The 12,772-nt window shown below is 51.5% G+C and overlaps 1 protein-coding gene across 1 annotated transcript in view; it reads left to right on the forward strand.

Moving 5' to 3' along the window:
• BAHD1 (bromo adjacent homology domain containing 1) overlaps window positions 1-12,356 on the forward strand; it is a 34,623-nt gene extending 22,267 nt beyond the window's left edge. Inside the window, exons 3-7 of the mRNA XM_057382620.1 lie at window positions 2,131-2,492; window positions 4,036-4,195; window positions 5,133-5,209; window positions 7,010-7,101; window positions 9,266-12,356. Coding sequence (XP_057238603.1) covers window positions 2,131-2,492; window positions 4,036-4,195; window positions 5,133-5,209; window positions 7,010-7,101; window positions 9,266-9,455 — 881 coding nt within the window. The 3' untranslated portion in view covers window positions 9,456-12,356. The remainder of the gene's footprint in view (window positions 1-2,130; window positions 2,493-4,035; window positions 4,196-5,132; window positions 5,210-7,009; window positions 7,102-9,265) is intronic.
• The last annotated feature ends 416 nt before the right edge of the window (window positions 12,357-12,772 follow it).

Below are 12,772 nucleotides of genomic sequence, written 5' to 3' on the forward strand. Positions count from 1 at the left end.
TAGGTGGATGGAGTTTTGGTTCAAGCGAGGCTTTGTCATCTTCCGTTGTAGGAAGCTGCTGAAACTCGGGAGCGTTTGGTTGAAGTGTAATTTCTGTTTTCCCGAAATATCCCCGCTGTCATGGTGCTACTTCCTACGGCAGCAGCCAGACAGGGCTTGCTGGTGGCTTCAGAGCTCTTGAAAGTGGAGTGCTCACAAGACAACCAGCTCAGCAGTGTGTTTTTGCCTGACAGTTTCTGTGTAGTGCCCCGAGGTCATACCAGTGTACTTTGTTCCTCAGCTTTTGCACGCTGGTGCCTCTGATTTTGTGCAGCCAGAAGGATGCAGGCAGTGCAGATGGAGTATTTTCCAGAGCTCAGCCCTCTCTGTAGATTCAGTGATTCCTCATGGTGCTGCAAGGGCAGCAGCAGTTCCAGGAGTGGGTATTTTCTACTGTGTCACCCTGCTACTGAGATCTGCCTTGCTGTGATTTCCTTCCTGGGGCAACTTGGATTTAAAAACCCATAACACTGGAATCACAGAGATTTTGGTTTGTGGATTGAAGCRTATAAGGAGGTCTCAGAGAATATTAACAGGGCCTTAGGCTTTATTCTTATATAATTGTGCATCTCTAAAATAGTTTCCTTCCCAAGAGTGGGGTATTTTAGTGAACACTTCAGCTGCAAGCATCAGGGTCCCAACAGAGAGGGATCCATCTTGGCATGCCAAATGCTGTGTGTTACATCTGTCTGATTTGGTGTCTTMGAGGCATTCACAGGGGGATATCAGTATCTGTGTGGCACAAATCCAGGGGCTGGGCTGTGACCTTGGGTGATTGCTGTGGGCAGCAGAGTGATGGGAATGAGCTGGGACAGACCCTGAGAGCTGCTTTAGTACCGGTGCTGTCTGAGAGGCTCGAAGTGTGGACTCCTTCATCAAGGAAGGAGTCCTAGGGGTGSCAGCAGGAGCAACTCTGCACCAGGGCCCTGATGTTCAGTAGAGACTTGTTTGAAGCTTTATCCTGCTCTAGCTCAAGCTTAAAAGCAGCTTTTGTAAGCAAAATAGCTGAGAGATGATTCCTTACTCCGTGTGTCCTGTGCCTGCCAGTGCTTGCATCCTGATGTCCAGGCACTCCACAGGGAGGTTCCTGTTGCATTTGCTGCTTAGGGTTGATTTGATTGATTGATTGATTGATTGATTGATTGATTGATTGATTGACTGATTGATGATGGTCTGTGGCATGCCTCACAGTCACAGCTCCGTGGTGGCTTTTTTGCAGCCCCGTAGGGAGGAGGCAGGAGTGAATAACTTCCTGTCTCTTTGAGGGGTCCCAGCACTACTTTGGCTGGAGCTGGGTGACTTCAGATGGAAATTCCCCTTGAGATTTGTAAGCACTTGGTCTGYGGCATCTCCTGGAGCCTGATTGGAGCTGCCCTTTAGTCACCCCAAAAAGCACATTCTCAAGTTTTGGGAACAGGGATGCATCACATACTGGTCCAGGGGCTCTTTTTTCTGCTGATAGGGGGTAATTACAACTGGTTCTTCCATTGGCCTGGGCTGAGGCYTGTTTGTGAGCAGAGCAAGGTGTTCTGGGATGCTCTGAGAGGCAGCGTCAGCCAAATTCCAACCTGCTGAGGTTCCTGTGTCTGCTGCAGGGACACRGTTTTGCTGAGGGTGCAGCATCTTGTAGTTGTGTTTTACCTTGTTCCATCTTTCTGGATTTAATTTGGAGAATCTTCTCAATTTTCCCTGATTASTAGAATTTGGCTTTCTGAAAGAAGCTGGCTGCTTTTGGCAGTATGATTTAATCCTTCCCATTGTTTCGATAAGCCTTTTATTTCTTTTATACATATTGACAGGCTGGAACTGCTTTGGACGCTGGCCAGCCTTGTGTGTATTCCTGGCTGGCGTTACTTGGGATTCAGATGGGTTTGTTGTGGTGCAGTGTCATCGGCAGAGCAGTGGAACACGCAGGCTCAGAAATGGCTTTGCTTTTACAATCCAGTGACAGTGCAAAATGAAATTACAACCTGGAGAGTCTTTACTGCTGGAACGCAATACAGGGGATTTCGGGGAAAGGCGGCTGTGGTGCGGGACAGTCCCGGTGATGTTGCAGATGAGATCCATGACACATTTCTTCCCTTCCCTTAGAAGGCTGCAAGTCTCTGGACCAGCTGAACCTCACAATCCCGGTGGCAGGACACCCCGCGTCGCCTGCCCACCCACTCTCAGGATGTCCCGTGCCCAGYGTGCCGCCGGCTGCAGAGCCCGTTCCTCACCTGCAGACCCCCAACTCTGACCCTCAGACCATGGCCCGAGAATGTCCTCAGAGCTCCAAACCTCCCAGCGGCTCCAAGTCCGGGCTGCGGAATAGCCCGGGCTGCCTGCACGCCTCCAACAGCAAAGCAGCAGGGGGCCATTCCCACCCCAAGCAGCAGCGGATCAGCCGGCGCAGAGCCACCAACGGCTGGATCCCCGTGGGCACGGCCTGCGAGAAGGCTGTCTACGTCGTGGTAGGTGTCTGAGAGCTGGGGCTGGGCAGAGATGGCTGTTTGTGCACCTGCTTGGGGAGTTCTGGGGCTTGCTTCCAGCTGGAYGTGGTCAGTGGGTGCTCTCCAGAACCTCTCGGTGAAATTGCGATGGGAGCAGAGGTGCTGCTGGCTCTGCTCCCTGCGTGCCCTGGCGTTACCTCGGACTGCGTGGTTTGGGAAGGGAGGAGAAGCTGCTGTTGCTGTGCTGGCCTCAGCTGAAAGGTGGCGGATCCTCCCGGCTCTGGCATGTGCGAGGGTGGCACCTGAGGCACRTGACAGTCCGTCCTACAGGAATCATCCTCCAGTCTTCTCCTGGGTAGGGCAAACCTGTCTGAGAAGGTGAGGGTTGTGGGAGCCTCAATTATCAGGGGCAGGYCTAAAGGCAGCTCTCACTGACGGTGTCTGTAGCCCCACAGGGATCCCCCAGAGCACAAGGACTGAGGCAGTGTACCGGCTCCCAGATGGGACTTTTCTAGCACCCAAAATCCCCTTTCTTGTGAAACTTAAATGGTGGCACGGCCAGTRGCTCCTCTAGGGATTTCCTGTCTGTACTTTCCCATTTGTTGTATTCAGGGGCAGAGACTGGCTCCTGTAAGAAGGGAGATTTCCTGCCAGAGAATTCAATTAGCTTCAGTCAAGTCCACTTCAAYTGGGGGAGAAGGCAATATCCTTCATCTTATTAAAACATAAGAGCTTGAAATGGGCCCCATGTGGTGTCTGGGAAGGTGGGACAAGGCAGTGGCATGCAGCAGATGTCAGCAGGAGGGAGAGCTGTGGTGCTGCTTGGTGTGGTGGCACAACCTCAGGCTGCTGCTCTCAGCAGCCAGAGCAGGTTTTGGAGCTTCAGCCTTTGGGACTGTGTCCAGGTGCYGGGGCTGTGCCAGAATGAAGCCTGTCAAGGCCAGGGACTGGCCTTGTGCATCCATCCCTCAGGCTGTCCCACCCCAAAGGAGCAGCGAGGTGTTAATCTCCTTAAGACGCTTCCAATCCTGCCTGGGAGATCTGGCAGGAGGTTAAACCATCCTGCTCAGACATTCTGAAATGAATTTCAGAGCAAAAACAAACTGAACCCCCCCTGCCGTTCATAGTCCCATAGTCCCATAGTCCTGTCAGAGGGTACAAAGGAATCGTTGGCAATCCTGCTAAGGAAAGCTTTGTGCCACAGCCTCCCTGCCACTCCCTGCCCTGCTCATGCCAAATACATCATGTTTTATTGGTTTTCTTACAATGTTTGTATCAGAGAAACACACAGCATTCAAAACACATCTAATTTTGGTGCTCTTGAAGGGGAAGGAAAAGCAGGCCTCCAGGTAGGTGATTTTCCTGAAGGCTGTGGTTTTGCATGCAGAATGGAAGGAGTAGGTGTGTTTTAATTTGAAATAAGAGTATTAATTTCAGCAACTGGGGCTTTGTGGGATGCGCCATCCCCCCGGTGAGCTGCTCCTCACTGCCAGCACTGTGGAGAAGAACTACAAGGTCACCCTTGTCCTGCTCATCGGGGTTTTTTGGGTTCCTGTGTGTGCAGAACGAGCCGGAGCCTGCCGTGCGCAAGAGCTACCAGGCCGTGGAGAGGGACGGGGAGATCATCCGGGTGCGGGACACCGTGCTGCTCAAATCGGGGCCCCGCAAGAAATCCATGCCCTATGTCGCCAAGATCTCAGCACTCTGGGAGGACCCCAAGACAGGTACTGTGCCAGGAGAGTCCGTGTGTGCTTGGCAGAGCGAGCTGGAGGCAGGGAAGGAAGGGGTGGGTCTCGGCAGAGCTGCAGCCTGGTTAGGGTACCAGGGTGATGGAGAGGAGATTAGCGCAGTGGCTTCCATTTGGATTGTTCTGAAATGCTCCTTAATCACTCGTCTGGGGCTGATAATGGAAATCTTCCTGGATGTGAAAGCACATAATATTTGCCAAGTGCTTGTATTAGCAGCCCTCTCCTGGATTGTTTCATTGCTCAAACATCGAGGGAGCTGCTGTGTGCTCCAATCCAACATCTGGGCTGGGAGCTGGTGGCAGCAGGGCTCTTCTGCTGCAGGTCTGATGGAGCCCAGTAGAGCTGGGGATGGGAGTTGTGCAGGTTTGTGGTTAGCTCTGGTGTCTGGCTGGCAATCCCTGAGACAAAGAGGCTGAGCCAAGTGCTGCAAAGTAGAGGTCTTGGGAACCTGAAACACTCTGTGTATAAGACATAAATCAAGGTGTGGTGAGGCCCACTGTGGTTGTGTCAGTGCAGCAGCAATTCTGCCCTGAAYGTGGGAATCAATGCTGCGAGTTCCCGCCTTTGGAGGAGCCTCTTTTCCACCTTGTGTGCTGAATGGATTCTTTTTTCAGGTGGAAAGGTTTGATTTTTGAATCTTTGGGGACTCCTTCGTGCCTGACTTCCTTGGGATGCTGTAACCCAAGTAGAAGGAGGCGAAGGTGTAGTGGAAAAGCAACATGACCGACTCTGTGCAGCTTCTTGCTGTAACAAAGGGACACCTAATTCAGCATGAAATATTTATCAGCCACAGCTGCCTCTCCGTGAGCGCTGTGGGAATGAAGGGGATGGAGCAGCARCAGGAAGCTGGGAACGAGTGGGAAAAGCTCGGAGAAAGCTGCAGCTTGACTTGTTTTAATCCATGTGGTTTCAGGGGAGCTGATGATGAGCCTCCTGTGGTATTACAGACCAGAGCACACTCAGGGAGGCCGCAACCCCAGCATGCACCAGGTGAGTCCAGAGCCAGGGCTGGGGTATCCTGGGCTGGCTGTGCTCCTGTGGGAAGAGGGGGCTGCCCCAAGCATCTCCCTGCATTCCTGGGTGGCCTCAAGCTGAGTACAGCAGAGCTCTCTTGGCTGTGATGCAGCTGTTACCAGATGTGTTGAGTGGTGCTGTCCTGTAGATGGGCTTTTCCCACAGATTTATTGTCCTGCAGAGAAACTCTGGGCTTACAGAAGCTGCTGAGTTCCTTGTATGGAGGCTCTAACAGAAACTGCCGTGTGTTGATACCTCTCCCTTTAATCTGAGAAAATTCCACGTATTAAGTAAAAAGTAATTTTGAGTGTTACCTTAAGATTAAGGAAGAACAAGTTTATACTGGATCGAGATCTTTTCAAAAGAACATTCTAATTCCTACCGGACTGCAGAGTTTGATGCAAAAACTATTGCTGCCATTTTGCAGACAACTGAAGTGCCTGTGTCGTGTGCAGCCTGTTAATAAATCCCTTAATCTGCTTCTTAAACGTGTTAGTTTTGTGCAGAAATGTGGATGCATCATCCAATCCTGGATAGATTCATGATGAGAACTAAAGTCTGACTTGAGGATGCTGTGCCAGGATAATGGAGTTGCTTTTTAAAGGAAAAGCGTGTGAATCACTGTGACTTCACGCYTTGCTCTGCTTTGCATGGGCTTGTGTTGGGTGACAGAACAAGCTGGTTCTAACTGGGAATGAAGAATTCACTGCTGTGTTCAACTCAATTTTAAATACTTGGTGATTTATTCAGCTCTATTACTTTTTTTAATAAAAGGAGGGAGGGGTGAGAGCAGGACACCCTGGGAGCAGCCAGGGAATTGCACCTGCCTGGCTTGCAGGGCACAGATGAGTTTGTAAACCAAAAACGTGGCACTTTATAAATGAAAGATTAGTGTATCCAGTTGCATTTYGTAGTCCAGGGAGAATGCCAGGAGGAATTAAGCCAGGTTTTTGCAAACCCKCTTAATTACACAAGTCTTCAAACAAATGAGAGCTTGGGCTGAATGCTGGGCTGGGCTTGCCAGGGTGACTCAGGTAGTTTTGACTCAAGGGGTAAACCAGAACCCCAAGGTGCAGAAGGCAAGGTGTGGCGTTCCCAGTGTCCCTGATCAACCCTGTCCCCAAATGTTCACCCTTTTGTGAGTCTTCCCTTCCAGCAAAGCAGAAATGKGGCCTGCAGGGAATGCTTCCAGACTTGTGCAGGGTGTCCTTGTTCCCAGAGATATCTGCTGATCTAACCACAYCAGAAATTCTTCTCAGTGCCTCTGTCATGGTTACCTTGTGTCTAACCAATCCTGCCTGCTGCAGAGTCAAATACTCTAAATTACTCTGGGAAAAATTGAAGTTTGCCAWGGGAGACTGTGGCTGCCCCTCCTTGGATGTGTTCAAGGCCAKRTTGGACAGGGCTTGGAGCAACCTGGAGTAGTGGAAGGTGTCCCTGCCCATGGCTGGGATTGGAACAAAATAATCCTGAARGTCTCTTCCAGCCCAAACCATTCCAGCRTTCTAGTCCATGATTCTGTAAAAGGCTGCTGCTCCCTCTCTCACTAAACCAGCCTTTTTAGTTGAATTGGGATGAGGAAGTGATTGGACAAGAAGTGTTCACTGTGGGCACGCTTTGGTGACTCCACGTTCAGGGGATGGCTGAAGGTGCAGAGGTGACCCTTCCCTCCCTGGGTGGGTGAGGGTGCAGGGGTAGCCCTTCCCTCTCTGGGTGGGTGGAGGTGCAGGGCTGGTCCTGTCCCTGCAGGTGACCTGTCCCTCTCTCCTCTCGCAGAATGAGATCTTTGCGTCGCGGCACCAGGACGAGAACAGCGTCGCCTGCATCGAGGAGAAGTGCTACGTGCTGACCTTCGCAGAGTACTGCAGGTAGGTGGAGCTGTGARCCTGCTGCTCTTCCCAAACCTCCCCCTGCCTCCAGCCTCTCTCCCTCTGCCCTTTTCCAGCCGTCCAGCTGTCCCAACCCTGCAGGCTGTGGTTTGCCTGGAGCTGGAGTGGTGAAGCTCTCTTTGCTGCAGGCTGGGGGCTTCTCRCAATCCAGATCGATTCTAGGTCTGGTTTTTGTAGAGTCATGGAACTGTTTGGGTTGGAAAAAGACCCTTAAGATCATAGAGTCCAGCTGTTCCTCTGGCACTGCCAAAACCGCATGCACAGAGCTTTTAAATCCCTCAAAGGGTGGCAACTCCAGCACTGCCCTGGGCAGCCTGTTCCAAGGCCTGACCACCCTTTCCATGAGGGAATCTYCCCAAAATTCCACCTAAACCTTCCCTAGTGTAACTTGAGGCTGTTTCCTCTCGTTCTGTCCCTTGTTCCCTGGGAGCAAAGCCCAACCCCTCCCTCTTCTCTCAGGGAGTTGTAGAGAGTGAGAAGGTCCCCCCTGAGCCTTCTTTTCTCCAGGCTGAGCCCTTTTCCCAGCTCCCTCAGCTACTCCTGGTGCTCCAAACCCCTCCCCAGCCTCTTCTGCTCTTCTCAAGGGCCTCCCAAATGCTGATGCTTGTGTGACCTTGGTACCACTGCACGTGGTTTCAAGGAAGACAGGAGCAGGAATTCAGGAAAACCTGGAACTTGGAGCTAAAAACTAAGTGAGGTAGGAAGAGATCCTATATATCCATCYCTTGTGGGACACAGGTGCCAGACTACCCAAAAACCTGCTGATACACATACCAGCATTCCTACTGGTCACCCGATTCTGGGATTTTGGCAGCAGCATCCTTTGGAGCAGTGACTCGGGCTGTTATGGTTGAACTCTTGCTGGTTGAATTGCAGTTTTGTCAGTAAGACCTTCCCAGTGTCCGTATTCCAGCCTGCCATCCTGTGATGGATGCACAGGGCTCAAGGGAAACGGGTTGAATGGACACAAATCCATAATGCAAACCAGTGCTTTAAATCTCTTCAGTTTTGCTGGGTGCATCTCATGGTCTGTGCAGCCCTGCCTGCATAGAGAGGGTGTCTGAAGCCTCCTCCTCAGCCTGTTCCTGGCCCAGGGCTCTGCTGGAATTTCTGAAAAAAACAAACTGGTGTACAACCTCTTTAGAAGCTGAATTTTGATCTTTCTTTTGAGAACACTGAAGCAAAAACCCCAAACAAAAAAATCCCAACCTAACCCCAGGAACAACAAACAAAAATGAAGCAACCAGACAAAATCCCCCCATCCCCAAGCTTTGGATCAAAGCAGTTCCTTTCCTTTGTAGCACCCCAGTCCTCTGGAATAGCTACTGCCAGGAATTCTTTCATATTCTTGGGGGTCAGGTCACCTGAAGGCATCCTGAATCCTTTGTTTTCCTAAACTTTGGTTCATGAGCCTTTATTAGGGGTTAATTAAAAAACTGAGGCCAAAGTGGTAAAAACAAGGTGGTTAATTGCTGTCATCTTTGGTGCTGTATGATACCCACCAGTATGGAAACAGAAACTTGTACTGCTTCCTGCAGTTCTCCTTGAACAAAGCTTTGTTCTCCTTCACATTCCTCCCCTTCCCCTTATCCTCCAGTTGTGGCTCCCAGCAGGACTCAGGCAGCAGGAGAGGGAATGAGTTCATRGTCCCCAGCACAGGAGGGACARGGACCTGTTGGAGTGAGTCCAGAGGAGGCCGTCAGGTTGATCAGAGTGAGGAGAGGCTGAGAGAACAGGGATTGTTCAGCCTGGAAAAGTGACACAATTGCCCCTTCCAGTACCTGAAGGGAGCCTAGAGGAAAAATGGAGAAAGTGTTTCCAAGGRTCTGGAGTGCCAGGACAAGGGGTARTGGCTTCACGCTACCAAAGRGCAGGGTTRGATGGGATATTAGGAATAAAATCTTTCCTTTGAGGRTGGAGACGCCGTGGCTCAGCCCAGAGAAGCTGCCYCATCCCTGACRGTGTCYAAGGCGAGGTTGGACAGGGCCTGGAGCAACCTAGGCTAGTGCAAGGTGAAACTTAGTGGAAGGTGCCCCTGTCCTTCAGTGGGTGGAAGGAAGTGGGACTGGATGAGCCTTAAGGTCCTTTCCAACCCAAATCATTCCAGGATTTTCTGATAACTTTCAATGTGATTGCCCTGCAGATTTTGTGCCTTGGCAAAACGTCGAGTCGAAGGGATCCCAGGCAGGAAAACCATCATGGTTCCTCCCTCAGAGGAGTATTCCACCCCTCTGCACCGCAAGGTGCCCGAGGATACGGACCCSGAGCTGGTTTTCCTCTGTCGTCACGTCTACGATTTCAGACACGGGCGCATCCTGAAGAACCCGCAGTAGCACAGCCCTCAGTGGGAGCGCGGCGGGGACGGGTGGCACCGGAGCACCCACAGCCTGGGACACCCTGGCCCATCTCGTGCTGCTACGGGAGGGAGCACCCAACGCTCCAGCCCGGGACTCAGGAGTGTGCCAGGAGCGGAGCCCGCGGAGGGAGGCAGCAGTTGAAAGCACAGCACTTCGTTAAAAGCATAAATGAAAATATATACCTAAAAAATAAATATATGTATATAGATATAGGGATTTGCATAAGTAAATCTATATCTATATATGTATGTAGAGCTGCATCTATTGGGAGGGTTTGCAGGGGATAAAAGCCAGAAAGCAATGCAGAGCCGTGGCTGGGGGAACGGTGGGAAGTGCAGAAGGGATGTGTCGGTGCAGAGTTGGTTGAGTCTGGCTGGGACAGTCGGTGGTTCTCAGGCTCTGAACTGTGCCCAGTTCCTCGGCAGAGCACAGGAGAGTCTCCTTGGTCCCACAGGACAGTCTGGGGAGTCCCAGGGTGAGAGCTTCTTCAAAATAGAGCTTTGGGAGTGCAGAATGGCCTTGTGTCGTGCTTGGATAGGCRTTGCTCCATCAGGGGAAGAGGTGACCGCTGTTGTCCCTTGTCTTTTCCCTCCCCACACCTCACTGCTCTGTGATTCACCACCCGGGCTGGGGCTCGGAGCCTGCTCCGTGGCAGAGCAGGGGGAGCTGGCAGGCTGGCAGGTGTCACACCCCAGCACGGGGCTGGAGCTGGGCCTGTCCCGTGTTCCCTGACCGAGCCCAGCAGATCTCGTGCCCCGTTCCCAAGGCCCAGCGCTCACCGGCACACGTCATTCGGAAGCTTGGAGCTCACAAAGCGGGCTCTGCTGGGGAGAACCGTGTTTCCTCTTCTGTTCCAAGTGTTGCTCTTCCTCTGATGGCTCAGGGGGGCCTGGATTTTCTCTTCCCAGTTTGTTTCCTGTAATGTCGTTTACAGTCCCTGCTTATCCCCGTGTGTCTGCAGTGGGAAGAAGCCAGAGGGGGAAGTGGCAAAACCTTGCGTGTTTTGGGCTTTTTAAAATTCCTTCCCCACGTGACTGTCCTGATCCTGGGAGTGCTGTTGAAGCCATCAGCAGCCTCTCCCCCTCCATACTCATCCCGGTGTCCGAACAAGCTCACCAAAGTGGCTTTGTGGCTCCTGAAAGGACCTGAGCATCGGGAAAGGTTCGCATGGACCGTGTGAGCCCCGCAGGTCCTGCCTCTTGCCTTACCTGTACAGATCCCAGACCTTAGATCCCAGACAGACCTTAGCTTATCTCAATGCTAACTTGGAGTTAATCCCAAAGCAAACCAAAGGACAGGATCACATCCCGGGGAGTCACTGCACCAGCCCGAGATTGCACTAACGTACAGCAGAACCGACCCAYGCCACCCCAATTCCTGCTGGCTGGAGCCACTCACTGAAGCGAGGGATCTGCGTTTTCCCGGGCTTTTGGGGCTTCTGAACTTGTGTTCCGGGGTGGAATGTCCGTTCTGCTTTAATGTCCTATCAGTGGAAGCAGCATTCCCTGTACTCCCTGGGAATGCAGGGCTTGTCACCTTGCTCCGGCGGCTGCACACCTGCCCAGCCTGGAGAGAAAACCCACAGCACCCAATTCCTTACGTGGAATAGTTCAGGCACACAGGAGTTCTCCAGAGATTTGCTYTACATACCAAAGAGGGGGATGTATCCAGATGTGATGGCTTGAGGGGCTGACAAGGTCTGGCAGCCACCGCAGCAGGCGGGCATCTCCCTGCAGCTGGTGGATGATTCCTGCTGGAAAATTCCTGTTTGTTCCCACCTGCGTAGCCCAGGGAGAGCACCCAGCTCCAGGAAGGGAGATCCCAGGTGTGCAAGCAAGAATTGGCAGGTGAAGCATCTTCTCTCACTTATACCTCAAGATACTGTTGGTGTCAAAGGGATTGCCCAGATGTCTCCTGAACAATTCGCTTGGCACTGGGGGTCTCTTGGAATGACGTGGTCGGGCTGGTGGGGCTGTGTTGGGGTGGGAAGTGGCAGCACTTTGGGGACWCTTGGATGAAGGGGTGCGAGGAGCCATCGGAGAACGTGGTCTCTGTTGCTTCTGGGGGTGGATATGAAGTGGCTTTCCTCCGTAGAAGGGAGGGAGGATGCTGGAGAAGTGGAGCTGGTTCTTCCCACCACACAGAGGGAATGGCAGCTGCCCAGCTGTGGGGGGAGCRGAGCAGCTGCACCCTGCAGTGAGTGGAAAGTGATGGGAAGCCCTAAATGCACGTGTTTGGCTCCATGGGGATTCCTTTGCCCCGAGCCTGAAGCGGGAGAATGCCGTGGCCATTTCTCCTTGGCAGTGCCATTGGACATGGAATGCTGGAGACCCGCCGGCCAGGTGTGAGAGCCAGCCTTGGAACCACAGTAACTCACTGAAATTCCCCCTTCTGCCCCCTCTCCCCCTGCTCCCACCTTGTCCTGGCTCCTCTACAGGTAGTCAGGAAATTATCCTTGCCCTGTGTCCATAATGGGCTCCAGTCCAGCTCCGGAGAGGACAAACCTGACTCTTCTCATGTTGAATCTGCTTCAGGCCATGAACGTTTGAGGTTCACGTGGTTGCTGATGCTGTTGTGCAAACAGCATGTAAATGAACTGAAATGTCTTATCCCTAATGAAAAGATTTCCTGCTTTTTTAATCTATTAGATATGGAAATATTTTTTGAAACTGAAAAATGCAGTTGGTAGAATTTAAATTGAAGCGTAATACATGTAAAATATATTTTAGTTGATAATTTTGTAAAATGCACTTTTTTGTGTCTCTTCCCTGGTTTCCCAGATCTGTATTTCATTGTTTACAGATGGAATGAGAACATTCCCTATTCCCTCCTTCTGTGAGAAAGATATATTAGAAGTAATTCTTAAAAAATAAATTTGAAAAATTGTATTGATTTAGAAAACAAACCAGTGCTGGACTGTTCTTCCCATTCCTGCCCGAACTTCCCACCTGGACCTTGTGGTTGCAGGATTTAAGAGTGCTTGGGTGCAGATTTGGGCTGTAAGGTTAGGAATATGTTGGGTGTTCCATGGAAATATAGCAAGTGGCAGCAGGGTGGGCAGGGATTGTCTTTCTTTTTTCCAATTGCTCTTGATTGCCTGTSGTGGTTTATAATGCTGGCCAAAAGCCAGGCACCCACAACACCTGCTCGTTCGTTCTCCCCCACTACCACTGGGTAGAGAAGAGCGAAGAAAAAAAATTAACAATTAACAAAAGAGTTCATGAGTTGAGATAGGGAGCAGGGGGAAACGCTTGGTGGACAAAACAGGCGCTACTTAAATTATGAAGTGAATT

This window comes from Malurus melanocephalus, unplaced genomic scaffold, assembly GCF_030028575.1.
Source record: "Malurus melanocephalus ecotype Western Australia unplaced genomic scaffold, MMel_1.1 scaffold_577, whole genome shotgun sequence".
Classification (NCBI taxonomy): domain Eukaryota; kingdom Metazoa; phylum Chordata; class Aves; order Passeriformes; family Maluridae; genus Malurus; species Malurus melanocephalus.